Here is a 27,631-nt window from a genome sequence, read left to right as displayed (position 1 = left end):
ATGAGAGCACAAATTCCATTGAGTAGCGAAGAACTATTCCTTGCAATCATAAATAGCGGATACTAATGTCGATACTGTCGTTCTACAATGCATGGCATCAAGCAGGTTCTACCTGTGGTTAGAGACCTGAGTGCAAAAAAGTTGGGCCCCAGTGAGAAAAATGCAGTCATTTTGAATTTGATGGAACCTCCTGTCCAACTATAGGGGCTGCGGTTTTGGCTCTTTATGCTTAACAGTAGAACAACTAAGCCTCTTCAAAACAACATGATCGACCAGTCAAGTCGGTGAGCTGATGATCATAGAGATCAATCCAGTTCCCCTGTTAAAGTTCATCATGAGGCCGCGGTTTTTCGTTCTCCATCAGTTCCAACTTGTGTTGTAGCTCCTGTCATATTTCACAATAAAAGATTATTGCCATAAAACTGACAGAAGCCATAACAGGAGAAATTATGAGGTGCGACCGGACGCATACCTTTAGTTTATCTTCTAAACAGAGAGCAGGAGTAGATAGTAATGCTACATATCTGCAAGCATATTAAAGCGTCAGAGAGAGAGATATTCTTACTCGCAGCGACTTGGTTCGTCTACATCAGTAACCTCGGAGAGAGAGAGAGAGAGAGAGAGAGAGAGAGAGAGATTCTTACTCGCAGCGACTTGGCTCATCTACATCAGTAACCTCATTTTTCAACCCACATCTTAGTCGCACCTGCAAGCAAAAGGCTCCATATATCAGAATCCAAATGCAAAGGAACATTTTTTCTGTATGAAATGCACTTGGCCCCACTAGTCCCTCCTAATACAGGGATAACTTACACTTAATTTTGACAGAATTAATCTAGGTTGTCTGAGAAACAACTTATTTGGTAATGAGCACCAGCTGCTCAGATTGCAATTTCAACTTTACCACATAATATATGGGAATCTAATGGAGCTGTTCAAGCCATGATGTCAATGATTTCAGACTCGTTGTCCTAATGTACCGAAAGCATTTGCAAAAGTACAATGAGGCAAATGCTCCAGGTGCTAATTCAATAAGAGATCAGATAGACCGCAGAGAACAAACTGTAGCTATAGAATCATGGACTCTTCGGAGGAGTGCAAATCAGAACCTTTAAACTTCTATCAGGACCACTCCAGCATCTGTCGCCATTTGAGAAAATCATGACCCGATACGCATCACCAAATTTGTCCCAGTGCCTACATGCAAACAAGGATCCAAAGTGTACTGTAACTGATATAAGCAAGTTTGGTGGAATGGACGTCAATTTTCTAAAATGGAAGTCACATAAACAGAGTAAAATAATCAACATGGCCAGAAATTTTTAGATTTCAGGAGCTTTAAAAAATGCATCCCTTGATTATTAACAAAAGAAAGATGTCACCAGGGATCAAAACTACAAAGTATAATCCATGCTTCACAATTTTGTGATCATTAAATTCATACCCCAGCCGAATCGTGGAGTGACCCTCCTCCTGTGAAGCTTGTTTATAGGGGCAGACTTTGTAAACATACCTGAAACGAAAGGCCAATGACATAAGCAATATATTTGTACTGAATCACAACAAATTCAAGGGGAAACACCATGTCAAGGCAAATGGCTAAAAGAAAAGGAAAATAATCCTTACTTATGTTGTTTGCTCTCAAAACAACGTCCATAGAATGAATAGAACTCCTTATCTTGCCCTGCAACAATATCATCAAGTTCATTTATGAGAGACCAGTCAATGGGGAGTTTCTCCTGCTGAGGAAAAAACAACTGCATCATACTCACCAAAATCATATTGCAGCTTATCTGATAACTTTGATATTCTCGATTCTATTTTAGACAACTTGGCACTGGATTCATCATACTCCTTGCGTACACGAGCAGCCTCTATAAAATAGCAAGGATGGCAATTTAAGAACGCTTATCAATTTTTAAGTCTGCTATGGGACATTAAGCTTCAAAGTTACCAGATTTGTCCACTGGAGTCTGGAAAAGATTGACAGCCTGGAGAACGTTTCGAACTGTTTGCTGTATCTTCTCCAACCAAGAAGGACTAGTCTGAATGGTTGTATCTGAAATTTTCAAGGATTTATTAACCGGTATAACTTGGAGAACAAAATAAGAGTCACCATTAGCTTGCCAGAGGCAAACCTGACAAGTCTAATTCATCATCTGACTGATACTCGTGAGACGAACTAGTATCATAATGATCTTCCACAGGCACATCCTCATCTACATCATCTTCTACATCCTCCTCCTCATGTCTTTGGTCGTCATCATCAGCTTCAGAAGCATATCCGTCATCTTCTTCATCATGTCCATCTTTTGACATTTCTTCATGGTTTTCTCCTTCACTATCTTCCGAAAAATCGTCTTTACCTTCCTTCTCCATCTTCTCTCCCGTCCAACGAGAAGCAACAAGCCGGCCCAACTCTTCCTTTGAAAGTGCTTCGGTATGCTCAGATAAATCATTATTCTGCAGCCATGTGGAGAAAATGATGTTTTCCATTAAATACATGGGAAACAAAAAATGCAAAAAACAGCACCAAGCAGAAGAAGAACACTGAGAACTTTATTCATTTCAATACAGAGCTTGAGAATATTAAGTACACTCCTGGTTCAGCAGCCCACGAAGACTTTGCATATAGGAAAGTATTTGCTAAAAAGATAGCACATAATATAGAAAAAGTTTCGATAAACAAAACCTTATTTTCCAGCATACACATATAATTATACATCCACGGAATCCACATTAAAACTTGAGCGGGGTCACAAAGATATATTATTTCTTCATACCACAGTATGTCTAATTGTCTATGCAGCGCAATGCTGCAAAAGGACGATTGCCAGAACCTCCAATCAATCAACAATGATTGAACAATGGACAACATAAAACTTGGGATATATTACAGAAAAATCCAATGCATGCTATTTCTTATTAACAGCAACAAAGAAAGGCTTGGTTTCAGCAAGGCAAGCAAAAGTATTTTGCTCACTTTATAAATAAGAGAAAGTAGACACACACACATATGTATGACAAACATGGCATAAGAACTTTGCACTTAAACATGCTTCACCAATTCATACACACCATGTTCAAACAGTCATCAAAATAGCAAATGTGAGCAGAGTAGGGAAGGGGTTCTTATTCTGGAACATGTTTCTGTCATGATTATGAGCATTTGTGTGTTATGAGAAATCATAAGGCACAGCAAATATTCTCATATACATACATTTTTTTCCAATAGAATGATGAAAATGCATACATATTCACGATACATGCATTCATAGCCACATCCAGTAGAACTTAATGACAAAAGGATGTTCCTCTAAACTTCCAGTCAGTGCAACCAAAGACTAAAGAAACATACACTTGCTGTCACTTGATCAGCGTGCAACTCATCTTCAGCTGCAATTTCAGACTCTTTTTGGCTTACTTGGGAAACAGATTCATCTTTGCCTTCCACTACATGCTATATAAAACAGACAAAGAACCAAAGTGAAGAAACGCTAAATTCATTGGATATTCTCTCGCTGGAAGTATTCATTTACCTGGCCCACACCATTAGCCTGTTGTCCCTGGCTTACTGCATTATCGTCATTTTCAACGTCTTCCAAAGTTTCAAAGTCGTCCTCCACATTCTATAGAATGAATGGATGTCAAAAATAGCAAAACTTAATGTAAGAGAAGACAATCACGGTTAGCAAAACAAGCCACCAAAACTTTTTTAAAAAATGCAATGCACAGAACTCGTTCATAAGTGGTACATGCATGGTACTAGCAATGATCTAGAATCAAATCTACATGCATCACTAGAATATAAGGTAACTCCGGTCTAGACTGGACAATGCACTCACGGTGGTGGTAAATATATCTCTCGGAATATCAAGCTTTTCCATTAATATCTTGCAAATACAAGAGTAAGACTAAGTTCAAAGTATGCTGACAAAGCAATGCACTTCGAGATGAAAGTAGTAAGAAAGTCGTAATTGCAATTTCTTAGTGGGACAATTTGCGAGGGAACCGCACAATCACAAGGAATATCATTTGAAGAAAGTCAATACTTTTGCCCTTCTCCATTGAAAAAGGCAATCTTCATTCATCTGTGTAAACCTTGCAAACTTGTCCGGGTTTATCCAAAGTATCCTCACTCATCTTTCAAGCTTTGATATGCTTAAATGATGCTTGATTACATATTCAGCCAATGCAAAAGAATAAAACAAATTCAACCGTGAAAGAAGCTATTCCAGTGAAAAGGCCAAAACAGCTTTACAACATTTACATGTCAGATGTAAGAAATTTTAGTACCTGAAACATAGATATCACAACAACAAAAGATCAAGTCTTTTCCCACGGAGATGTCACAATCAAGAAATGACAAGTATCAAATACAGTCTACCAAACATCCGAAATATAATTTGCAAAACGATTATGATGAACGTCATTTGACCTGATTGGAAGGTGAATCCTCTACTAGCCCAATTTTCTCATGGTCCATGCTATCTATGCCTCTGTCCTCAATTTCAGTTTTTATATCCCCTTCCTTTTTCTCCCGTTTAGCTTCCTCCTCCGTATTTATTTTCTCCTTCTCGGCTTTCTCCTCAGCTTCTTTCTTTTCCTTCTCTTCTTTTTCTTTCTGCAAGCGTTCTTGCTCCTCTGCCTTCTCTATTTGTTCTTTACGCTCTGCATGCGTAATGAACATAACGAACGCGTATTTTATATATTTTAGTAAGTTCACGCAATTACTCCCAAATCACGTATTTGAATTTCGCTGAACAGCAGAGATAAGTGAAAACAGATGAAAAAGTAGAAGCCTCATATGCATTAGTGTTATTTAGGATGCAATCATATTTCTTGTGGATAGCAAATTAGATTTGAACTCTGATTGATGCAGGCATCAGAACAGAACATCAAATGGAATTTTATGAATGCGGGCTTGATCTATAAATAAGTCGTCCAAGGAACATTTTATTAACCCTTGGTCCCAAATGAATATACCGGCAGAACGTATAAAGAAACGAATGCATACGCCATAAAAGGAGAAGAGTAAAGGATGATGACAAGTTCAATTCACACCTTTAAGCTGTTGTACAAGCCCTTTCAGTATTTTCTCCTCATTTTTAAGCCTCGTCAGCTCTGCCTCATCCTTTGCAAAAGCCAACTTTGCTTGTTCAACTTCCTGTTTACGTAGGGTGACGCCCTCTTTGAATGTTGCAATCTTGCTCCTCAACTTATCTCTAGCAACTTTCCCCGCTTCCCAACATGTATTTGAGCAATTTACTTTGCCATCATACTCGTCGCTCCCATCGCAACAGTCTGCATAACATGGCAGGTTCAACTTTCAAAAGGAGAGGGTTTTTATTTAACCAATTCAAAGTTCAATAAAAAAACAACAGAATCAACCAAATATTACTTTTATATGCCAGTAGACCGCAAAATTAGATGAGGATCATTTTTATTGTACTTTGAGGCAAGTCGGAACAATTATATTACAACATAAAGTCTGACTTGAAGAAGGCATGCTTATTTAGTCAAAGATGAAATGGCAGAGAGGAACTATGGAATAGAGAAGAATTTCACCCGACTACTTACCACAAATACCATCATTCACTCTCGAAGAATAAACTAACACGGGAGTATGTCCTGCATTTCTGCAGTAAAATTTTGCACCTGGGCATGCTGATGTTCCTGAAATCCACAAGGCAATAGAACATGGAAACCATGTCAGTTCTCGGGCATTAGAAAGCATGCCGGTCCAATAACTTGAGCAAAAAGGAGAAAGAAGGAAGGAAGAAGTAATTGGACTATTGCATAGCTTCATTGGTGATCAATAGATCATGGAAACGGTGTCGAGTTCTCGGAAATCATATGTTCTCTAACGCATTACTGATTAGTTGTAAGTTAGGTTTTACCATTAACATACATAGAAAGAAGACCAATCCCTGGTTCGACTACGCAAATGTAGAAACAGGTATCACGAGCCAAATTGCCAAGAAGTAAGGAAATTTACAAAAGAAAAGAGAGACAGAGAGAGAGAGAGAGAGAGAGAAACACCAGCGGAAACAAACCTGGCTCGTCGGTTCCGTCGGGGCAATCGCAGAAGTCGTCGTTGAGCTGAGCTCTAGCGAACTTCTTCGATCCGTCCTTGCACTTGATCACATCCGACGACTTGTAGTACTTCAAATCTGGAAAAAAAGAAATAAAGAAGAAGAAACCAGAACGAGCTCACCGATTCATCAAACCCCGCGCTACAAAATGGGACGAGCCGGTGCGCCCAAAAAAGTCGACGATCGAAAGAAAGAGGGATCCACAGACCTTCGGGAGCAATCCCGACGAACGGATCTCCGGGGAGAGCGGGGGAAACTGATCCGGCGACGGAGAGAACGCAGAGCGACAGCAATGCGAGGAGGGTCCAAGTTCCGGCGGCTTTCATGTTCTTCCGAACGCAATTCTCCGTAGACGGCGGCGGCGGCGGCGGCGGTTATTGGTCCAATCGAATCGATTGAGAGTCGAAGACGGCGGCAAGCGGAGGAACGGCGCCGGGTAGACGGTGGCTCTGCAAGTGCGCTCTCGGATGCACACAAGCGCGAGGAGGGAGAGAGAGAGAGAGAGAGAGAGAGAATTCTGGAAGCAGCGCTTGCTCTTTCGGACGACGTCGTTTTTAAGGGGACGGATTGGGGGATGAGGCCGTTTGCGGACTTTTGTGCCGGAGGAGCGACGTCGTTTTTTGCTGAATATTTGTTCTATCCTTTTTGGCTCGGAAAGAAGACGAAGAAAATATATAACAGGAGCGGCTCCAGATACAGTAGATAGAGCTTCCTTGCTTCTCCTGTGACCGAGGCCTGCAAGCTGACGTCACCGGAAAAATGGAGGGAACCTCCATCCTCGGCTGCTCCACTTCCTCCGCGACTCTATGCTCGAGGACCCATCCGCGGGAATCTGGCCACGGCCTCGCCTTGTCCCCGTCTTCGTCTCCGCTTCCCGCGAAGTCGTGGCCTTTCAGCTTGTCAGTCAGCTTGGGCGCTTCAAAAGAACGGCCTTCGGCGGTGCTCTGCTCGCGGGCCTCGCTCCGGACCTCCGTCTTGGCGGTGGAGGAGGCGGTGGAGAGGTCGAGGGGCTCGATGGCGCCGGCGAAAGAAATGCTGCCCAAGATCGATAAGAGTGGCCGGTTCTGCAGCCCCAGAGCCGCCCGTGAGCTCGCTTTGTATGCTCTCTCTCTCTCTCTCTCTGGGTTTTTTTTGTTTTTTGTTTTTTCGGGAGAGATTTCTCTGGTTCTTGTTTTATCGTATGCTGTGTTGTGGATAGAATGGAAGAACCAGTTGGGGAATGATTGTTCGTGGTCTTTAACTTTGTTAGAGCTTCAGCGATTCTTCGTTTGGGACTACATGTACTGAACTGCTTGGAACTTAATGGGTTTTGTGAGTGAATGTTGGTGGTGGTGCTGGAGATAGCAGCAACGAAGGAGTTGGCCCTGGTTGTGGTGATTTTGGTTTCGATCGTGATAGGAACACTAGTGTTGGCATTTGGCAAGTCCAATGCCCTGCAACTCGTGATTTGACCAAATATTAAGTCTCAGTTATTCGATTCTAGTATGGAGTTGGATTTGCAATTATAGTAGAGCTCACTCTTGCACTACAAGTCCAAATGAATGATGGAGTTGGAATCAGAGATATCAAATTGCCAGAATTGGATTCAGGAGATCGGATACTTAATAACTTTCTTTTGCTCGTTTCTTACACAACTTAAACCAAATGTGTGAGACTTGCCGCAGCCATTTTTACATCCATCATTAAAATATAAGTAAACTCAAGGTATTTCCTTGAGTTTACAACTTAGACCCCACTTCTACTCTCTTGCTTTTCTGGAAAGTAAAATTGATGACACACACTTCATGATGGTATTTCCTTGAACTCTTGGTACTGGTTCTCATCCACTATCCCTTTCTTTAAGACGCTTTTTGTTCTAGACTAGCATTTTCTGTTGGATGATGATACTGTTGTATTCTTTGAGCCTAACTATGCTGGTATGCTGGGACAGATCAATTGCATATGCTGCTTGTTTAGAAGGGTCTGACCCCGTTCGGCTTTTTGAGAAGCGAATGAATATGAGAAGAGGTAATGCCCTCTCTTCTCAAGACGATCAATCCACATGACTGATCTTGTAGTTTGTTAGAACTCTGAGTAAATATACATGGTATTCCAATGTTATTTTCTTTTTCCATGTAAGAAGATGATCGTCTGACTACTTTCGTGTGCAAACACACATGCAGAGCCTGGTTATGAATTTGACAAGGCATCATTGCTGGAATACAACCACATGAGCTTTGGAGGGCCACCTATCACAACCGATACAACAGAAGAAGCTGATGAGCTTATGCAGATCGATGAAAAGGAGAGTGCGATTGGTATGAAGAGATTTTTAACTGCTGATTGCTTCTCCCATTCTCCTCGCCCTTCATTGTCCGTCAGTCGAGAGGTGTAAGTTCATGCTGTTTTCTTTGTTCCTGCAGAAGCTGAAGTCTTGTCAGCACCACCAAAGATGGTATACAGCAAATTGATACTGCGGTAAAGTCATCAGCAACTCACAAATTTTATGCACGTTGTCATCGTGAATCTGTGTCGCATTTGTAATTACACATGTTATTAAGTTTGCTTTTGCCGCAGTTTTACAAGGAAGCTATTGGTTGCAGTGATCGATCAGTGGGATAGCCATGTGCTTGTCATTGACAAAATTGCGCCTGAAAATTGGAAGGTCGTCTTTTTTATAGCTCCTTGTGTGAAATTTCACATTTTAAATGTTTGGTATAGGTATATCTTTCTTAAGAGTGTTGTTGACTTGCTTTGTTGCCGTCCTGCACTTATGATAAAATTATTGCTTGAGATCTAGTGTGTAGCAAATCACCCTGTTAAGCTAAACATTGCCATTAGTCTTGGCTCAGTGACCTAGCTTTGCATTCACAACATATGTTTTTGACTTGGATAGGCGTTTGAAGAGGCTTTTCTATGGAGAAGCAGATTTCCATGACCTTTGATCTTGAGTCCTAATAACTCTCCTCTTCCGATTCTAAGTTCATGACACTCTATTATGACATGACATGGAAACATTTCATATTTAACGAGTGGCTGAACATTTTCGGAGGAACATAGATGAGGCAGATGATTGATGCCATGAGGTTTTCAAAATTATTATGTCAAATGGCAGTCTAATTCTCATGTTCTTGATGTGCTCTCATGAGATGCTTAAAGTATTTTCAATTTTTTAGCTTCCGTATGAACTGTGTTTTACTGAAGTTATTAATTCCTTTTCTTTTCTTTTGGTAGGCATATTTATTTCCATTGGCATATATAGAGTCCTCCTTGAGTTTATGGACTTCTGGTGGATTCCTTTATTTAAATTAGATTGCGACCCCCCCCCCCATCTCTAAAATAACTTATTAGCAAACTTAGCAATCAACAGTTTGCTGAAAGATAATGGAATGTCCTATGTCTTTACCTCTTATTTTCCATCCTCTGCACCTAAGCAATGTAATAAGCCTTTTAAACCCTTCCACATAGCACGCTTAGAATGTACTGGACCAAATATCATCTCCATGTTTTGTGTCATCTTTACAATCCAGCTTATTTTTGGTTCATCTTAAGTCAGTAGTACGTCCATAATAGCATAATTGCAAACTGTTTAATGGATGTGGCCAAATAATAAATTCGCTTATGGTTTAACATCTTTCACCAGTCTGATGTTGGGGCGCTATAGTGATAGCTCCGGCCCTACCATTTGACGATATTAACTTCTCTGGATGCCATGTTTAGTTTGTCATGTTATTTCTTACGATGTGAAACATTTGGATAGTGTCTATGTAAGGCCCTAGTAATGTCGGTGCCGCTTCTTTTGTTTATATCTAAAATTCGAATCACCTCCAAGCTACAAATGAGTTTCTGCCTTCTGCCAAATCTCAGTGACAGTTGTTTTGCCTGTTTATATGATACAGATTGCCCCTGCAGGCAGAATCTTAGAGCTTTGTATTCTCCATCTCGCGATGTCTGAGATTACGGTTCTTGGAACTCGTCATCAGATTGTCATCAATGAGGTAAGTTTACTCTCTGTATGTTGGGTTCTACTCTCTGGCTCCCTTGCAGACGACTAATCAGTGGTTCCATTGTGATTTCCGAAGGCTGTGGACCTAGCAAAACGGTTCTGCGATGGAGCGGCACCTCGCATTATAAATGGATGCCTTCGGAGCTTCATCAAGGATCTCGAAGCAACTCCTTCACCTCTGGTGTCAGAAGTCAAGGAACAAATCGCCGTCAGTGCATGAGGTCGATACCTCCCTGTTTGTCCCCCATCAGAAGTCAGCCATTGCCAAGAGGCGGTGTAAAGTACCTTGTAATACTAAAGCAGACCATTCTTGTGCTGAAATCCATGCTCCAGGCATTATTAGCAAGGAAGGTTACTTTGAAGTGGCAGTGAAACGAGACCAGCAGATTCGATGATAACTGGATGGTGGATTAAATTTCATGTACAAACTTGTGGTGACCAAATCGTCTTAAACTGATGAAGTTGGATTTGTCATTGGATGCCATTTCCTTTGGGAAACAATGGCAGATGCTGCTAAGAGAAAACTAGTAGTCTACCATCGTCAAATGCGTTCGCGAGTCTCCGTGACTTAATGGGGGCATCACGATTCTGCCATGTAATAGAACTTAGGCTGTTGGGGCTTGTGATACTAGTTCCGGATGTTTCGGAAATCGCCACATCATTTTTCATGTTCTGACTATCATGCATATATCTGTACCATCCAACGTAACTTTTCCGGCTGGCTTGGTTCGTGAAAACATTTTCAGTTTTTAAATTTCATTAAAAAAAAAAAAGGTACACTAAAACGTGGAAAACGCGATTGGCTAACAATGATTAAAGAAATTTTCATCGAAAATGAAAATTGTGACAATGCGATTGGTTGTGTTTTCTTTTTTGGAAACATGAGTCATGTGAATTGCGACTTGCTCCTATAGTGGGTACAATTAAAACTTGGTACATCTCACGTCAAAATCATTTAGTTATAGCATAAGATTCTTGTTTACCCTCCAATGAAATCTCAATGGTCGGACTCTCTAGGGTAATTCGCCATCGAAACCCCCAAAATACCAATTTCCCATCCTCGGCAACTAGGACCGCAATCCTCCACTTAAGTTGCCCACCATTCCTGTCAACTCAAACGGTGAAATAATGCTGCTCCGTTAATTCCGAAATAGTCTTGAAGCTTCCCTTCATCCATGAAGCTTGTTGATCCGAGGCTCAAAATCTCAGAGGAGAAAGTCCTCGATGTAAACGCGATTGGCATCTTCAATGAGACTCAACCCTCGTATGAAAGGGAAAACATGCAGAAGAAAGGATGAACACCAGTGTTTTCACTCCTTACCAAAAAAAAAACACCAGTGTTTTCACTCAGCAGACAAAGTGGAAACAGAAGGGTTACCTTCACCTGTTTCGATTGGACTCGCTTTCCAGATGATCACCAGACAAATTTTCATGTCTGTTTCCATTTTCAAATGAAAATGAAAACAGAAAAGTTGAAATTTTCACAGCAACCAAACAGCCCTTTCTCTCTGCTTATCTTTCCATGTACAATGCAGTCGACCCTCAAGGGCTTAACAATACACCAGGAGGAAGAATTCCCTGTGGACGTTCTGACCAAAGGCACGAAACCACAAGAACACAAGGTATGAAACTCATCCTTGGCATTGGAAAGCTTTAGACAGGGAACAGTTAAATGACATATTTGTGCATCACTTCCTCAAAAGCAGTCAGAACAGGAAGGATGCCCATCGTGCAGTGTAGAACCATACGTTTTTGGGCTTCCCATCATCAATAATGAGATAGATAACATCCATGCCAAACAAAAAGTAGTGCGCAACATCAACAGAAAGACCCGTTTCTTCAAGGGTCGACTTAGGCATTTTATTAAAACAGTCCAAAACAAATGATGTATTAAAGCGATCATCCACTGCAATAAAGCTTGAAGCGGTTCTCATTCAAACAGGAGGTCCCAAGTATTTGAGAGACGAAAAGTACTCCACAATTAACCTAAGTAGGAAGGAAACAGACAGCAAAGTCGAACCAAACAACTAAAAGGAGGGGAAAAAGAAGCAAAAAGGAAAATATAAGAGAAAATGCTATAAAAGAAAAGGCATGTAAACTAAAAGCCAGTCGATAAACCCCAACCCAAACTCCTAGAAAACAAAAACAAAAACCAAAAAGTTAGGTGCTAAAGCGCTAAAAGAAAAGCCCTCTAACATCGACTAATAAGTACTCAGTTCCAGAAAACTAGCCAGCATCAACAGCTTCTTCATCAATGAAAGGATGCCTTTCCATCCCACCAAGCATTATTATGATTCTCTAAACCAAAGACCAATCCCAGCTGCTTGAGCTTGTAAACCAAAGACCAATCCCAGCAGCTTGACCTTGAAAGAGAACCGACCAGCCCGTTTCAGTTCACTAGATAATTCTGCCAGTAATAGAAGGTAAAACACTACCACCCACCCCCTTATGCACACGCAGCTTCAATTGGCACTAATTTGCCACCCCGTTTGATAGGGCCTTCTTCTCAGGAGCAACTGCTTTCACAATTTTTGCATCATCAGCCTTTTTCTCAGTTACTCCATCATCAGAAAGCTTTATATCCCCATTAGCCTGAGCTGCCGAAGTTTCCTTGACAATTTCTGAAGCAACTTCCACTGACTTCTGCGGTTTTAGCTCCCCATTAGCCATCTCTTTCTTCTCACTTGTCGGCTTTCCTTCCCATACCTGCAATAACAAAATAAAGAAAATAATTCAACAAATCGCAGATGAAAATCACCCAAAATAGCTATCTCTTAAAGCAGAAGTGGACAGGCAAAGAAAGCACGTAAAAGGAAAGAGATAGAAGGCAACTAAAAATAAGTCTTGCCTGCTTTTGAAATTGCTGCTGCCTTGCCTTTTTCTCCTGAATTGCTTTCTGACGACTTTCATAAAACTCAAAATCATCAAAGAGGCAAGTCTTGACAGGATGGTCTTTGAATATCTTTATCATCTTAAGACCCTGCAGTAACTTCACCTGCAAAAGTACAGCCCCGTATAGTTACCAAAGGGAAAGGATTTAGAAAGAAAGAAATCAAGCCAAGGAACAAGAAAATACCTCCTGTGTATCCCTACTGTTCGTCACAGGTTTGTTCTCGTTGTTTTCTAGTGTAATATGCTTCAACAAGCTATTAGGCACATCCTTAACAATGTGCCACTTGACAGGGAAACAGCCATTCCACTTGTCTTGCTGCCAGTATTCAACACTCTTGTGGAAATCAACTGGGCCAACCATTTCCGCAAGACCAACAAATTGTCCACTGGTATTGACCTACAGGATAAATGGCATAAGTAAAATTATTCGTGTGTTCTGACCAAAAGTAAAAACGGAGCAATTGTCCAAATATCTTACCGAGAAGAAAAGGAAAACAGGGCAGCTGCCAGGTTTCTCCTGAGCCTCCCGATACGCGGCATCAAGTTTCTTGTTACCATTTGGCGTGCTGGCCCATACACTGTATTTTATACTTTTATGGACATCATCTTCACTGTAAGACTTGATGATGAAGAATTTAGCATCTTCATAATCTTCAGGAAAATCGACTTTGTTATACTGCTCGCGGTCTGGAATCACACTCGCCTTATTCTTCTCCTCCTCATTCGTTCCATTGGAGGGAAAAGTCTGCCCCTTAACCGCCAAAATAGGTGTAAAGCCCTTTTGGTTCTTGGATCCCTTTGCCCTGGGGCCCCTGTTCAGCTCGTTCAAACCATCCACATTCTCATTAGCATACCCGTAGTAGCCATTGCCATGCCCCCTGTTTTTGTACTTGTCAACAGCCAGCCAGCCACGCCCATTTGTTCTTGAATCATAGTTACTTGACCCAAATCCCATGCCAGATCTAATTGTGCTTCCATACTGACCGTATAATTTGTTAGGGTACATCCTGTTCATATATCCACTGGATACCCCCATGCCAGATAAAGGTCTCGTTTGATGCAGACCCTGTGAATCAAAAGGACAATTAAACAATAAGTATCACGCCATTTCAGCTTATCAAAAACTAGAAAAAGTATACTGCACCCAAACTTGCACATTAAGGCAACTATACATATCAAAGTTTTATTGTGTTTATCTACATAAAATACTCATTTCCTGGCGGGCTGCTCAGGCGGTGGAACAGGAACAAAGAAATAGTCACGCACCATGAAATTAGAATTAGGACGGAAGTGCTGATTCCTCGAATGACTGTTGTTGGCACTTGGGAATGAATTTGTCGCTCCACTGGTAGACAACGGTGCAATCTGCCCGTCGGGGAATAGAGCACCTTCGGCCCACGGGAGAGGCGAATGAAACCCATCAAATCCAAGTCTAGGATCCTGGTTCCCGGAAGCCATACCACCAGGTAAAGAACCCCTTCCAAGTGAACCATTCGAATTATAAGATGAGTTTTGATTTGACATTTTCGAAGAAGCTGACCTGCTGTTTCCCTTCCCCACTGCATTGGTTGCAGTATTGGAGTTTCCATTCACTGTTTCAACCGGTAAAGGCTTCTGGTCAGAAGCAGGAGAAGTCGAAAGCTCTGCCGGTGGAGCAGCTGGACTTGGAGTGAATGGTGCACTAGTTGGAGTCATGGTAGACTGGAAATAGGGGGATGGATAGTGGTACTGCTGAGTTCCATAGAGTTGATCATTTCCAGGAACAGGCGAAGTGGCAGGTGAATACGGACCATATGGTGCAAACCCATAACCATGATACACAAGAGACCCATTATCCCCATAAAATCCCTGAAAATATTGAGCAAGAATGAAAAAAGAACTGATAAGAAACATAAGACAGCCAGAGACACTCTAGAGCAATCAAACAATGCTTCACGGAAAAAAAAAACAATCCCAATCGAACATTAGTCACTTACAGAGGCCATGTCCACTCCTCCCTCCGCGTTTGTGTATCTTGAAAAATTGTCCCACTCGCTACCAGTCCCTTCATAACCTAACAGGACACAAATCAATCATCAATACTCTCATCATAGCACTCAAAGGTTACCAACCCCCACAGCTGCAAAGAGATCTAACTTTTACTGTATAATCAGAAACTGAGAACCCAAATCTTACCTCCATAATAATAGGGGTAGCTATTGGGGACAAAGCACATGGTTGGCTCCGTCACAGCTGCATCGTATGACTGGATCTGGCCATTCGCAGCATTGACACCATCAACAGATCCATTTTGATTCGAAGACTGCATAAAGAATCGACGAAGCCCATCCAGTCAATGGCTGATAAACAACCTCCTCGTGTCTAAAATACTCGGAAACTCGATGCTTGGTAATTACCGAGAACAAGAAGTACACGTAAACCCCAAAACTGGGCAGGGTGCAAATTACCTTTTTGGTCACTTCAGGCATCTCGAGAGTCTTGGACTGAGAATCCAAGGTCAATTTCTGTATCAAGTCTGCAGCTTCTGTTGGCAAACAAAGTTAAGGAAACAGAAGATATTTCCCACCGGCACGAAGCGTGAGCAATCAACTTGCGCAGCGACCGTAAGCAAAACACGCTAAAAACTTCACTTTTCGCAAGTTACGAGCCAAGAGCTTTTTTCAAGCGAGGGTAGAGCGAACGTACAGGAAACGACAAAAACCGCGAAGAAAACCCCAACCAAACAACTCTCGCCATTCCCAAAACAAAAACCATTCCAATCGCACAAGAACCGACACGAAACCCGAAGGCGGAAACTATGGAGCGAGCCGCCGAATCACGGCATCCAGAGAAAAAGTCCAAAAACTCCTCATCAATCTTCGTCGCCCAAATAAAAAAGCACACAGCCCCTTCCTACTACACAGGAAGCAGCAGCAGCAGCAGCAGCAGCACCCATAAAATCGCGCACGCGAAGCGCAGCAACGATCGACAAATAAGCAGGAGCGCGCCGCCGCTGCTCGGATCTATCGAGACGCGAGCAAACGAGAACCGGAAATCCAAAACAGAACACGACGGATCCCGCGCAGCCGCGCGGAAAGACCCCCGATTCAAAAACGAGGGGGAAGGATACGGTCAGCGGAGGGAGCAACGGCGGCCATGGCTCGATCGGCGGGGCTCGGAGAAGCACCGGCGGGGGAGGCGGAGGAGGCGGTGGCGCTCGTAGGGGCGGGCGGCGACGGCAAAACCCTGACGAACAGTAGAATTCGGAGTACGGACAGGGGTTTTAGAGGGAGGGGGAGGAAGAAGCGAACAGCGAAGGACCAAAAAACCCTAAACGAAGAGAGAGAGAGAGAAGCGAAAGAGGGTGGGAGGGGGGAGGGAGAGGGAGAAAAGGGAGGGACAACGGGTCTCGCAGCCGCCTAGGGTTACGCGGGGGGTGGTGGTAGAGCGAGAGAGAGAGCGTGCGCGTGAAGGAGGGGAAATTTTCACTCCTTTTTGTTTCTCGTGATTCAAATAGCACCACGGCAACTCGGTTTCATCAGTTACCTCCCTCCCACTCTCACCCGCGGGTGAGCCTGGAGCCCCCCCCCCCACGTGGCGGCCTCCCTGTGGCGGAACCCGCGTCACCCCGGGGTGGGCGGGGCTGGAATGAAAGGGGGGCGGGTCGCGGAGACGCGGGTGACAGGCGGGTGACGCTGCTTTGACCCCTTTCGTTTTTTTGGGGCCGTTCTTTCGAAAGAGCGGGGGTAATTGTATAAGCGGACAAGCATTGGGTTTCCGTCTAGAAGAACGAGGGGGCCCAGTGAACTTAATGGAGAAGATATCGCCACATGTATATAAACCCAAAAAAGAGAAAAAAAATCTATTTTTTGATATTTCTTTTTTGGTTCACTTGTAATTTTTTTTCACCACGTTTTGTTCTCAATTTCTTTTTAAGTAAGTAATGTCCAGAACGGGGGAACGAGCGAAAGAGGGTATATTTCGATTAAGAAATAAAATTAAAGGGAAAATCTTGATCTCGATCCTGGACAATCGTTTTTTCATCGGCAATCGCCTCGATTCTTTATTTACCTTGTCGAACCGAAGATACGTGAAAGAAATAGGTGGAAGCGTATGCTTGATGTAATCACTAGACTTTTTGGCATACTATGTACGTCGAATCATGAAAAAAAAGAGTTGGTTAATTCCCTTTTATATTTCAAATTTTTAAACTTGAGCTCAACCAATTTTTACCGCACAATAGTAGAGACGAGTAAACCCTTCTTGAGCACTCTCAATCTAGTCAACTCGATTTCATAAGCATTCCAATTCGTGCGAATCTTGATCATTGTCAAATTTTTTCAAAAATTCAATTTTCATAAGCATGTTAAAATAACAAAGGAAAATGTCAAATAAGAACCCAAAGTGGGTCTCTTTTCTCAAATAAGAACCCCAAGTAGACAATGCTTCAATTAAGGATCCAAAGTGCCCAAACTAGTCTCAAATAAGGACCCAGCTCGCCGGCCGGCGACCGTCAGACATTTTCCGGCATCGGAATAGGGGTAATTTTGTCTTTTTCTTTTTCTTTTTCCTTTTTTCTTTTCTCTCTTCCCTCTTCGCCGGCCTTAGGCGAGGGCGGCCTTCGCCGGCCTCGAGCGAGGGCCGATCTCGCCTGCCCAGGCGAGGGCGGCCGTCGCCCGACGCCGGCGAAGGCCGCCCTCGCCTGAGGCCGGCGGACGTCGCCGGCGATGGCCACAAGAAGGAAGAGAGAAAAGAAAAAAGAAAAAGACAAAATTGCCCCTATTCCGATGCCAGAAAATGTTTGACGGTCGCCGGCCAGCAAACATTTGGTCGCCCCACGAGCTGGGTCCTTATTTGAAAATAGTTTGGGCACTTTCGGTCCTTAATTGAAACATTATCCACTTGGGGTCCTAATTTGAGAAAAGAGATCCACTTTGAATTCTTATTTGACATTTTCCCAAATAACAATAACAATAATAATAATAATAAATTGTATTGATTCGGGTACACTGGGCTATTTAATTACGGGCCTACCTACTCTCGGCCTAGCACTCTCTTTTCTGTGGAAACTGAAAGTCTATATATATGTACCCGCAAGACAATTTCCTGCATTTTGACCCAAAAAGAGAAGAAAAAATAATCTTACTATATGCCTACTTTTCTCCCCCCGCTTGCATAGGTTGCCATTCTTTTTGAGCATCTTTTTCTCCAAAAAGCTAAGTCCATCATCGCTCCATTGATTTCCTGTTCGGGGTTTTACCATAATTAAGCTTCTCGACTCTACACTTTTGAGATCTGACCCTGAGGAATATTGCCTGCACTTGGATCGTGGAGTATACGCGGACTCTCGACATGAAATTTCTATTGCCGTGGTCTCGGGTCCGAGCATTCCCAGAAAGAAATCCTCTTGACAGTGATTTAATCGGAGTTGGAACGGACCGTCCAAGTTAGCAAGATTACGCATATCGAGTACATGTGTCGCAGAATAAGGATTCTGCGATAAGCATACCAGTATCAGCCCTGTATCCACATAATCACCTTCGCACAAACTCATACCTAGAAGATGCTAACGAAAGATCACCACAAGGCCTCACACAGCATGCACCGTGTGCTGGAAATACTGCGTCCGTTAGAATCCTTCCACATACATGCAGGCTTTTGCAGCTAGGGGATTTTCGTCGAAACACACGACCCCGGACGAGTACAGCACGGCAACAATCCGAGTTTTACACAAGTTCAACCGAATCTCTACGGTTTCCGTGGCCAAAGACGGAGCATCCCCGGCCAACTTAATCACGAAACAACAAATTATGGGGGAAAAGGAAAATGCTGGAGAATTAGAGAAGACAAATTGCAATACGTGGAGTATGAAAAACTTCTTGGGGATGAAATCGGATTATATGGACATTACATTCCCACCTTGCTTCTCGATCTCCAAAAACCCAAAAATACAAGCAGCTTCATATTATGATGGCACGAAGCTTAAGTCATCACTCCTAGATTCACAAGATAGGAACCAAACAAGTAAAAGAAGAACAAGAAGAGAAAAAAGGGGAAAAAAGGCAAAAGAAAAGGAAGCCCTATAAAAGCATATAAAAAACATAATAATCCTCGACCCCCAACTTCTAGTCTCCTAGAGAGCAAAAAGTGATTAGGAGCTTAACACCTACAAGAGAAACCTCAAGTATCAACCAAGGGTACCCGATCCCAAACTACTGCCAGATTCAACTGCTTGACCAATAATGATACCCCTCATGCCTCAATGCTGCATAGACATTCCAAAATTAGGTGCAGTCCGGCTTGCAAGAGTTCCGACGAAGAATTGACTATCCTGCTTCTGTTGGATGTTTCCATGGAGAATCCTCTGCCAATAAAATTCCAGCGAGAAACACCCTCACAAGAAGCTCTGATCAGCAAGCATTTGCAACTCCATTTGGTACAGCCTTCTTTTCCGAAGCTACAACTTTTGCGCTATTCGGGTCATCCACTGTTTTTTCAGTTATTCCACCATTGGCAGTATGCTTCAGATCCCCATTCACACAATTTTGGGTACTTTCATTGGTGAAACCTGCGGCAACCTCATCTTGTGGTTTTAGCTCCCCATTAACCATCTCTTTCTTCTCGCCGGTAGGCTTTCCTCCCCACACCTGTAATGACAGGGTAAAGTAAATTAAATTCAGAATAGCGGAAATGCAAATAAATCCATCAGGACACATTCATAGCATCCCCGAGACGGAAATAATATGAAGGCAACTGGGAAAAAATGACTTGCCTGCTTCTGAAATTGCAACTGCTTTGCCTTTTTCTCTTGAATTGCCTTCTGACGATTTTCATAGAACTCAAAATCATCCAAAAGGCAAGTTTTGACCAGGTGATTTTGGAATATCTTTATCATTTTAAGACCATGTGGTAACTTGACCTAAAAGAAGCAACACTTGAATTATATTAGCCATTAAAACAAACAGGTAAAGAGAGCTAGAAAAGGCAAGAGCAAATACCTCCTGGGTATCCCTACTGTTTGTAACGGGTTTGTTCTCATTGTTTTCAAGAGTAATGTGCTTCAGCAAGTTGTTAGGCACATCTTTTACAATGTGCCACTTCACAGGGAAGCAGCCCATCCACTTGTCTTGTTGCCAGTACTCGACATTCTTGTGGAAATCAACAGGGCCAACCATTTCTGCAAGGCCAACGAACTGTCCACTGGTGTTGACCTGCATGTTAATAGCCACATCAAAATCCCGGACAACACACTGATCAAAGTGAGGAATGGTAAATGAAAGACGCATTCTCAGTCAAAATTATCTTACAGAGAAGAAGAGGAAAACAGGGCATCCGCCAGCTTTCTCTTGAGCCTCCCGATATGCTGCATCAAGCTTCTTGTTACCGTTTGGTGTGCTGGCCCAAACATTGTATTTTATACTTTTGTGGACATCATCCTCACTGTAAGACTTAATGATGAAGAACTTAGCATCATCATAGTCTTCAGGAAAATCAACTTTGTTGTACTGTGTGCAGTCAGGAATCACGCTCGACCTATTCTCCTTCTCAGCATTATCTCCATTTGAGGGTAAATTCTTCCCCTCAACAGCCATAACAGATGTGAAATCCTTCTGATTCTTGGAATCCTTAGCTCTTGGCCCTCTGTTCAGCTCATTCAAACCATCCGTATTATCATGACTATGACCCCAGTAGACATTGCCATTCCCCCTGTTCTTGTACTTGTTATCAACTGACCAACCACGCCCAAATCCAATGTTCGATCTCATCGTGCTATCATACTGACCATACAACTTGCGAGGGTACATCCCATTCATGAATCCATTGGCTACCCCCATGCCAGATATTGGTCTTGTGTGGTGCAAACCCTGTAAACAAAACAATGCGCAAGATCTATTAAAAATTCCTACATGATAAACCCTTTCAGACGACTAAAAATCTCTTGATACTCAAAACAAGTAGCAAAGCCTTTATGTGGAAATTTTATAAAGAAATATTATTTTGTATGACTATAAAGTTCAAAAAGAATGAGGGGAGCTGGAGGGTTAGGGGTTCAACAGAAGGCATATGCTACCAACCGGGAAATTTGAATTAGGATGACCATGCTGATTTCTGGCAGAACCCTCGTTGGGATTTATGAATGAATTCATCATCGCAGTGTTAGCCACTGGCCCTAGTTGCCCATCTGAAAATACTGAGCCATCAAAGAATGGAAAAGGGGAGCACAAGTCAAATCCAAAGCGAGGATCCTGGCACCCAGGAGCCATGCCACCAGGCAGAGAACCCCTTCCAAATGAACCGTTTGTATTATAGGGTGGTTTCTGCTTTGACATTTTTGAAGGAATCGACTTGTTGTTTCCTTTTACTGCCCCTTTCGTGGCACCATTGGAGTTTCCATTGACTGTTTCGGCAGGCAAAGGCTTTTGGTCACCAGCTGCAGAAGTCACAGGCTCCACTGATGGAGGCGCAGCAACGCCTGTAGTAAATGGAGTAGGGGTTGGAGTCATAGATTGATAATAAGGAGATGGATAGTGGTAGTGCTGCGTCCCATAAGTCTGATCGTTTCCAGGAACCGGGGAAGTAGCAGGTGAATAGGGGGCAAAAGGTGCAAACCCATAGCCATGGTGGTACATAAGAGACCCATTCTCCCCATAAAATCCCTGCAAAAATTCCCAGCAAAAAATGAAAATAACTGTTACACTAAAACTTTACGAACAAAGGAAAATGCAGTCAGGCTAGAACAGTAGAGCTTCCAGTACCACAAAAGATTTCGTCTAACTAAAAAAAAAAGAGATACTTACAGAAGCCATGTCAACTCCTTCGGTATTTGCATATCTCGAGAAATCGTCCCACTCACCACCGGTCCCTTCATAGCCTAAGGGCACAAAAAAAGCAAGTGTCAAATTCTTCTCCTCTCCCTTCAGAACTCATAACACCCGCAGCCGCGAGGGTACTTAACATACTTCAACAATATAATTGATGTTTTAGACTTACCTCCATAGTAATAGGCATGGGGTGGATAACCAGTAGGGACAAAGCACATCGTGGGTTCAAAATCAGGCAACGTTGGTGTCACAGACGGCTCGTATGGCTGGATCTGACCATTTGCACCCTTGCCATTAGTGATAGATCCCAAACGATTAGCAGAAGTCTGCATAGGTATAACATAATGAAGATTAAGTTACCCGCTTTTCACAGGGATGAATGCCCAATCAAGATATATTAATCTATGACACGTGCAAGACATGTAGAGCATCACTTCCACACAACAGCAAGAAGGTCTCCTCATACACGAAAGTCTGAGAAAGCAACTGTAAAGCACAAAATTCAAATTACCTTCTTTGTCGGTTCCGGGATCTCCAGAGTCTTGGGCTGAGCATCTAACGCCAGCTTCTGAAGCAAATCTGCAGCTTCTAATTCGAAGTCAAGAAAATTCCACTTTTCATTTCAAACGAGTAGAAAGAGTCCGAGACACAGATCACCCAAAAGCCAAATCAGCGACACGAGCAAAACCCACTCCAATTCGCACGACAGAGAACCCAAATCAATTCTTTGCAAGGGAATTGTAACGCCAGCTCGGGCCAGAACAGAGAGAAAACAGCCAATTACATACCAACATGGACCAAATGAAACACAAAACCAGAATCAGCCGGACAAAATTCAAATCGCAGCACCACGAAGAGGGACGGAGCAGACAAGGGGTGCGAACTCCCCTCCCCTCCCCTCCCTCCCAAAACCAATACCCCAAAAAGCCCCAACCTTTCGCGGCGCCCTTCCGCACACCCACAGGGCCAGTAAGCCCCCACAAACCACCCCCTCCAGCGCCACACGGCGAACAATTCTCCGCAAACAGAAACGTCCCACCCCCACCCCGGCTCAAATCCAACACCATTCCGCAACCCAAAAAACACAAGCGCCGCACCGCGCAAAAAAAACCAACCGAGCAGAGCAAAGCAAAATCAAACCCAGAAACGAACAGATCGCGGGAACAACCAAAAACCAGAGACACGAATCGATTCCAAGAAACGGGAAAAAAGGCGACAAAGAGGATACGATTCGCGGACGGAGGAGGAGCGACGGTGGCCATGGTTCCGATAGGCTCGGAGGCGGAAACCCCCTGAAGGAAATCGCGAGGTCGAGAGGGGACGGGAGGGGGGTTGGGGGTTTTGGGGGGGCGGGAAGGTTCGCCTCTCGCGGCGGGCTCTCTCTAGGGTTTTTCGGGGGAGGGTCGAGGAAAGAGAGGGAGAGAGGCTCTGGTCAACCTCGGGTCTCGATTCATATAGCACCACCGCGACGGCATTTCCGATCCGATCTCCCTGTTGGTGGGGCGGGGCGGGGCCCGCGCCACGCACGCATGGGATTCCGTCCTACGTGGCGACAGCTGTGTGGTTTCCCCGTTTTACGGGCCCCCTGCTCGGGGGTGAATTTTGATAACGCCCCTTCGGCATCGGTGATTTTGGCTTATATAATAAGGACAGTGAAATCCACAAATGAGGTGAGATTTACGAACGATGGTAATTCGAAAATGTTGGGGTTTAGAGTGTTGGAGGGGGGATGATGTCACGCTCCACTCCCACGGGCACACGAACATCCCATCGCGGTCGTTATGTTGCGACGTCCCAAGACGCGTCGCCGATCCATTCATTTCATCTTTCAATTATTAGCATACGGAAGCGTGTACTAAACTCCTGATAATTAAAAAGACAGAGATAGCACAGGAAAATAACCATCCATAAACATATCAACAAGATGCTTTTGTATATATACATCCTTACCCCAGGAAGTTAATATATTTACAAGCCAACACTACAGTACTTCCTATAGGACCAACCAATCATAAAGGGGTGGGTGGCCAGGGGTTTAACATCACGTTTCTACTCTAAAAACGGGTTTCCAAAAAGTAGACCGTATGCACCTTCGTTGTTACGGTCCTGAAAAATGTTAAACAACGGGGAATGAGATAAAATCTCAATGAGTCAACTAACTAATCCCCGATTAGGACGCTAATTCACCTTAGGCGTCCCCTGTTCCCACATTTCAATGACGATGGTAGATCAATAGCAGGGCGCCTCACACCCTTCCTTAGTTACAATACAGGTTGGCAACTCAATCATTACATAATAAATTAACCAGGCACATCTACACGCAGGCAACCTTACCTGGTCATGGCACACTTGCTGCACACAACAGGTTATAATATCACATAAATAAGCAGCATACATCACATGTAATCAGAACACATCACAACAGTTCCATGCGCAATGCATCACGCGTGTTCCGATTATTAACGACCCATCGGGCCACGGCACATCCTGAAAGATGGCGATTTTCCAGACCTACCCGGGCATCGTCCCGCCCCATCGGGCACGGCATCGTCCTGCGTATACATACGCCTCAGGACGGCATTCCATTCGGAGCATCGAGTCCAGTCTCTATCGCGACAAGGCATCCGAACATTTTCCGGGCATCCGATAAATCGAGCATCGTCCTGCGTAAAACGCATCAGGACGGGTTCAACCTCGCGTACAACGCATCAGGGTATTATGTGATCACACAAGCACACAACCACTCATGCCAAATTATAAGGTGTCTCATTTAACTCGATGCAAGAGTGCTATATGCTCATACGTCGGAATATATTCGATTTCACACGCGAAAATGCACAAAATATTCTTACGTGATCACGTGCCACCAGTTAATGCACCAACACTGCACACCAAGATTACATCATGCACTCAAATATTTCATCACATGACAAACGTTTCTCATCATGAACCTCATACATTATTCCACATCTCATTACCAAGTCTTATATTATAATATTTCAAAGGCCACTATGGTAGTGTGACACCCTTCTAACTCATAGCAACTTTCACACCATATTCCAGATTCTGCCATCACGTGCATAATCACATTTGTCCCATCATTGAACCTCCAATCAAAATTTAACATATCTCATTTGAAAGCTCAGAATGTGTACATTAAATAAACAGGAGACATCAAGTCTAAATTCCCAAGGTTTCATGTGAGAAATGGTGCATCTTTGAAATTGGGTAAATCTGAATAGTTTTGCATAGTAACGGAAATTCCTTCAAAATAAATAGTGAATGTACTCAGAAAATTCTAAAATTTGGATATGTGATAAAATACACCTGGATAAACATTTCTCATGAAGGAACCAAAGTCCAAATCCTTATGTAAGTGTCTTTTTTAATAACCCATAGGCAGACTAAAAATTGCTCACTGGGACAGAACTATTGTTCCAAAAAATCAGTTCTTTGCTATACACAAAACATCTCCAAAAATTGTCAATTTTTATATGTTGTAGAGAAAGAAGTCCTCAAGAACTTTTGTGAATGAAGCTTTTCCAAAATCGATCCAGAAAAGTTTGTAGAAAATCGAGAAAGTGTAAACATCACAGAATACCCATTTTGGACAGTTTTACACGGTCCAAAAATTAGACTTTCGTACTACTCATATCAAGTCCAAAATTTTTGAAATTAAAATAGATTAAACTTAAAGATATTTGGAACAACTTTTAAGAAGGAAGTTTCTGAAAATTCGGTACACAAAATTCTCCAAAAAAATAACAAAATGAAGAGGTACAAACGACCCGAATTTGGGTTTTCCAGAACAAAAACAAGAATTGAGTCCGAATGGGAAAACTACCAAATTACATCTACAATACAACGATAACTTGTCACAATTACCGATAACCTATCCCAATAACTTATCGTGTTAATCCTAATTAATTAACAGTAAATGGGTTTACTTCTAATTTAATCTATCCTTAAGCGTAATTAACAGCCTAATCAACGATTAGGTAGTTAACTCACCGGTTTAATGGCGATGGCAGCGCGGTGACGGCGAGATGACAATGGCACGGCTCACGGCTCGCGACGGTGAGTGGTGAGCGTCGTGAGGGCGACGCAGTGAGGTGGTGGCGTGAGGTGGTGATGGGCGGTGTTGGTGGCCGAACCAAAGGGGAGAGGAGAGAGAGGGAGACTAAAGTGAAAATTGAGTGAAATGAGTGGTGAAATTGTGAGACAAAAGTTAGAAATGCAAAAGAGGCTCATCTATTTGGAGGTCTCTTGCCAACTTCTCCTCCAAGTTTCATTGCAAGCTTTTTATGCAAGCTTCAAGCAAACTTCCCAAGCAAGCTAAATTACTTGATTCACATTCCTTTTTGCTAAACAAGCTTGATTGCTTGGCTAGGATTTGAACTTGCTCAACAAGCTAGAATGCTTGGCTAGGAATTGCACTTCCAAGCCAAGTTTTCCAATTATCATAAATTGCATTAATATCCAAGAAACAAAAGAAGAGAAGGAGACCATTTTGGTATTGTCTTCTTCAATTGGGCGGCCAACAAAAGAGAGGGAGAAAAAACAATTTTGCCCTGAAACGTCTTCAATTTGCGTAATCCCGAATAGTAATTTCGTCTTCGATTTCTGCTTTTGAAATTGGGGTCGAAACGAGGATGTCATATATGAGATCGGCTTTATTTCTTTTATAAAATTCGTGGGATCCGGTGATTTGACTTCAGTTATCTCGTTTATTTTCGAATTTTGTCCATAGATTTTGGTAAGGATGAGCATGATTTCAATGTAGAACCGGGAGTCGAGGGACCCGGACCGATTCGTTTCCAGATTCTAATGTGCCACGATTCGGCTCCCGGCTCCATTGTTTTAGAAATCGGGAACTAAACCGAGAATCGGGAGTTATTTCTCACTCCGTTTTTAGTCTTATGCTTGGGATTATAAAAATAAAACACATTTAAGCTAGCATAACCTTAGCATCTGGATTTCGGTTTATCAATCAATTGATAATTTTTTGGATAATGACATAAATAGTCCATGAACTTTCGCCCAATGTACAACGCGATTTCTGAACTTTTAGTTTGTTTAATATAGTTCATGAACTTTAGCTTAATATTAAATAAGGTCCATGAACTTTTAATTTGTTTAGTGCGGTTCACGGACTTTGGTTACATGTTCAACGTAGTTCCTGAATTATATGAACACTTTCATATAGTTCAAGAACTATATTGAACATGTACCAAAAGTCTATGGACCGCACTGAACAAATTAAAAGTTCGAGGACCATATTGAATACTGGGTTAAAGTTCATGGGCCATATCGAACAAATTAAAAGTATATGAATTATATTGCATATTGGGCCAAAATTGAGAGCTTGTTTGTGCCATTTCCCCATAATCTTTCCTCTCGCATCATCAACATCTCGTGCGAAAACGAAAAAGAGACTAGGAATTATTAAAAGAAAGAAACAAGCTTCATGGGTCCCCTGCATTTCTTGGGTAATCCAGAACCTTGTACCTTCCCCATTTTGCAGCCATTTGATTGGGATGTGTCTATAAGGGAAAAGATCCGTTCAAACATTCTCATTCTCTCTCTTTCTTTCCAACTAGAGATGGTCGGTGAATGCGGCACGTGTGTTCGAATCCCGGGTGCCGCAGGGTGACTTAACCGGTTCACGTGTGTGGTGGTTAGCACGTGTCGCCCCCAGGGTTTACCTCCCGGCTGTCGGCCGTGCGGGGTTCCCTGGGTCACAAAAAAAAAACATATAACCAAAATTTAACCATAAAAGTAATTGCAATACAAAATTAAAACGATAATCGCCGAGAGACACCCGCTCGGAGGTTGTTTGCTATAGTTTTCTCATAGCA

At 42.8% G+C, this 27,631-nt stretch overlaps 4 protein-coding genes across 7 annotated transcripts; 1 reads left to right on the top strand and 3 right to left on the bottom strand.

Moving 5' to 3' along the window:
* Positions 1 to 18: 18 nt before the first annotated feature.
* Positions 19 to 6,625, bottom strand: LOC115689866 (glucosidase 2 subunit beta-like). 2 transcript variants are annotated; one of them, XM_030616046.2, is made up of 17 exons: positions 6,304 to 6,625; positions 6,057 to 6,173; positions 5,581 to 5,676; positions 5,065 to 5,304; positions 4,439 to 4,671; positions 3,540 to 3,629; positions 3,359 to 3,460; positions 2,139 to 2,463; positions 1,955 to 2,059; positions 1,773 to 1,874; positions 1,627 to 1,684; positions 1,445 to 1,513; positions 1,110 to 1,197; positions 677 to 706; positions 566 to 597; positions 473 to 524; positions 19 to 385 (listed from the first exon to the last, which is right to left on the bottom strand). In XM_030616046.2, the coding sequence occupies exons 1-17, from the start codon at positions 6,419 to 6,421 to the stop codon at positions 323 to 325; spliced, it is 1,920 nt and encodes a 639-aa protein (XP_030471906.1). In that variant the 5' UTR covers positions 6,422 to 6,625; the 3' UTR covers positions 19 to 322. The 2 variants fall into 2 exon arrangements, with proteins under 2 accessions (XP_030471906.1, XP_030471904.1); XM_030616044.2 differs by lacking the exon at positions 566 to 597 and having other exon boundaries at positions 645 to 706.
* Positions 6,626 to 6,755: 130 nt separating this feature from the next.
* LOC115689856 (uncharacterized) lies at positions 6,756 to 10,748 on the top strand. Of its 2 annotated transcripts, XM_056309473.1 has the most exons (8): positions 6,756 to 7,192; positions 8,026 to 8,102; positions 8,258 to 8,392; positions 8,498 to 8,552; positions 8,652 to 8,739; positions 9,309 to 9,363; positions 9,974 to 10,072; positions 10,157 to 10,342. In XM_056309473.1, exons 1-7 carry the CDS (start codon positions 6,855 to 6,857, stop codon positions 10,027 to 10,029), a joined length of 804 nt encoding a protein of 267 aa, XP_056165448.1. In that variant the 5' UTR covers positions 6,756 to 6,854; the 3' UTR covers positions 10,030 to 10,072; positions 10,157 to 10,342. The 2 variants fall into 2 exon arrangements, with proteins under 2 accessions (XP_056165448.1, XP_056165447.1); XM_056309472.1 differs by lacking the exon at positions 9,309 to 9,363 and having other exon boundaries at positions 6,760 to 7,192; positions 10,157 to 10,748.
* Positions 10,749 to 11,987: 1,239 nt separating this feature from the next.
* LOC115666062 (YTH domain-containing protein ECT4-like) lies at positions 11,988 to 16,163 on the bottom strand. 2 transcript variants are annotated; one of them, XR_004003831.2, is made up of 10 exons: positions 16,082 to 16,163; positions 15,420 to 15,496; positions 15,148 to 15,274; positions 14,949 to 15,025; positions 14,239 to 14,820; positions 13,451 to 14,038; positions 13,157 to 13,369; positions 12,929 to 13,075; positions 12,444 to 12,786; positions 11,988 to 12,409 (listed from the first exon to the last, which is right to left on the bottom strand). XR_004003831.2 is itself a non-coding variant. In XM_030587853.2 (9 exons), exons 1-9 carry the CDS (start codon positions 16,107 to 16,109, stop codon positions 12,553 to 12,555), a joined length of 2,073 nt encoding a protein of 690 aa, XP_030443713.1. In that variant the 5' UTR covers positions 16,110 to 16,163; the 3' UTR covers positions 11,988 to 12,552. The 2 variants fall into 2 exon arrangements, 1 of the variants encoding a protein (XP_030443713.1); XM_030587853.2 differs by having other exon boundaries at positions 11,988 to 12,786.
* Positions 16,164 to 18,817: 2,654 nt separating this feature from the next.
* On the bottom strand, positions 18,818 to 23,151 carry LOC115689861 (YTH domain-containing protein ECT4-like). The gene is made up of 9 exons (XM_030616034.2): positions 23,002 to 23,151; positions 22,285 to 22,361; positions 21,943 to 22,099; positions 21,750 to 21,823; positions 21,027 to 21,608; positions 20,259 to 20,816; positions 19,950 to 20,162; positions 19,724 to 19,870; positions 18,818 to 19,598 (listed from the first exon to the last, which is right to left on the bottom strand). Exons 1-9 carry the CDS (start codon positions 23,033 to 23,035, stop codon positions 19,362 to 19,364), a joined length of 2,079 nt encoding a protein of 692 aa, XP_030471894.1. The 5' UTR covers positions 23,036 to 23,151; the 3' UTR covers positions 18,818 to 19,361.
* Between the last annotated feature and the right edge of the window lie 4,480 nt (positions 23,152 to 27,631).

The sequence above is a fragment of the Syzygium oleosum genome, unplaced genomic scaffold (genome assembly GCF_021117445.2).
Source record: "Syzygium oleosum isolate NSW1041296 unplaced genomic scaffold, Sole_v2.1 Sole_v2.03, whole genome shotgun sequence".
NCBI classification, from domain to species: domain Eukaryota; kingdom Viridiplantae; phylum Streptophyta; class Magnoliopsida; order Myrtales; family Myrtaceae; genus Syzygium; species Syzygium oleosum.
Note: the sequence above shows the minus strand (reverse complement) of the source record. Positions and strands in the feature narration are given on the sequence as shown.

Coding starts and splice junctions, on each gene's coding strand:
- LOC115689866 (XM_030616044.2), bottom strand. CDS start 6,421: ATGAAAGCCGCCGGAACTTGGACCCTCCTCGCATTGCTGTCGCTCTGC. Junction 1,685..1,772: donor TAAGCTGCAATATGATTTTG/GTGAGTATGATG, acceptor ATATTGTTGCAG/GGCAAGATAAGGAGTTCTAT. Junction 386..472: donor GTTTAGAAGATAAACTAAAG/GTATGCGTCCGG, acceptor GAAATATGACAG/GAGCTACAACACAAGTTGGA.
- LOC115689856 (XM_056309472.1), top strand. CDS start 6,855: ATGGAGGGAACCTCCATCCTCGGCTGCTCCACTTCCTCCGCGACTCTA. Junction 8,103..8,257: donor GCGAATGAATATGAGAAGAG/GTAATGCCCTCT, acceptor ACACACATGCAG/AGCCTGGTTATGAATTTGAC. Junction 8,393..8,497: donor TGAAAAGGAGAGTGCGATTG/GTATGAAGAGAT, acceptor TTGTTCCTGCAG/AAGCTGAAGTCTTGTCAGCA.
- LOC115666062 (XM_030587853.2), bottom strand. CDS start 16,109: ATGGCCGCCGTTGCTCCCTCCGCTGACC. Junction 15,275..15,419: donor TGCCTGAAGTGACCAAAAAG/GTAATTTGCACC, acceptor TTCTTTATGCAG/TCTTCGAATCAAAATGGATC. Junction 14,821..14,948: donor GAGGAGTGGACATGGCCTCT/GTAAGTGACTAA, acceptor CAATATTTTCAG/GGATTTTATGGGGATAATGG.
- LOC115689861 (XM_030616034.2), bottom strand. CDS start 23,035: ATGGCCACCGTCGCTCCTCCTCCGTCCGCGAATC. Junction 22,362..23,001: donor TCCTCCTCCGTCCGCGAATC/GTATCCTCTTTG, acceptor ACTTCGAATTAG/AAGCTGCAGATTTGCTTCAG. Junction 20,817..21,026: donor ATCCTAATTCAAATTTCCCG/GTTGGTAGCATA, acceptor TTTTGTTTACAG/GGTTTGCACCACACAAGACC.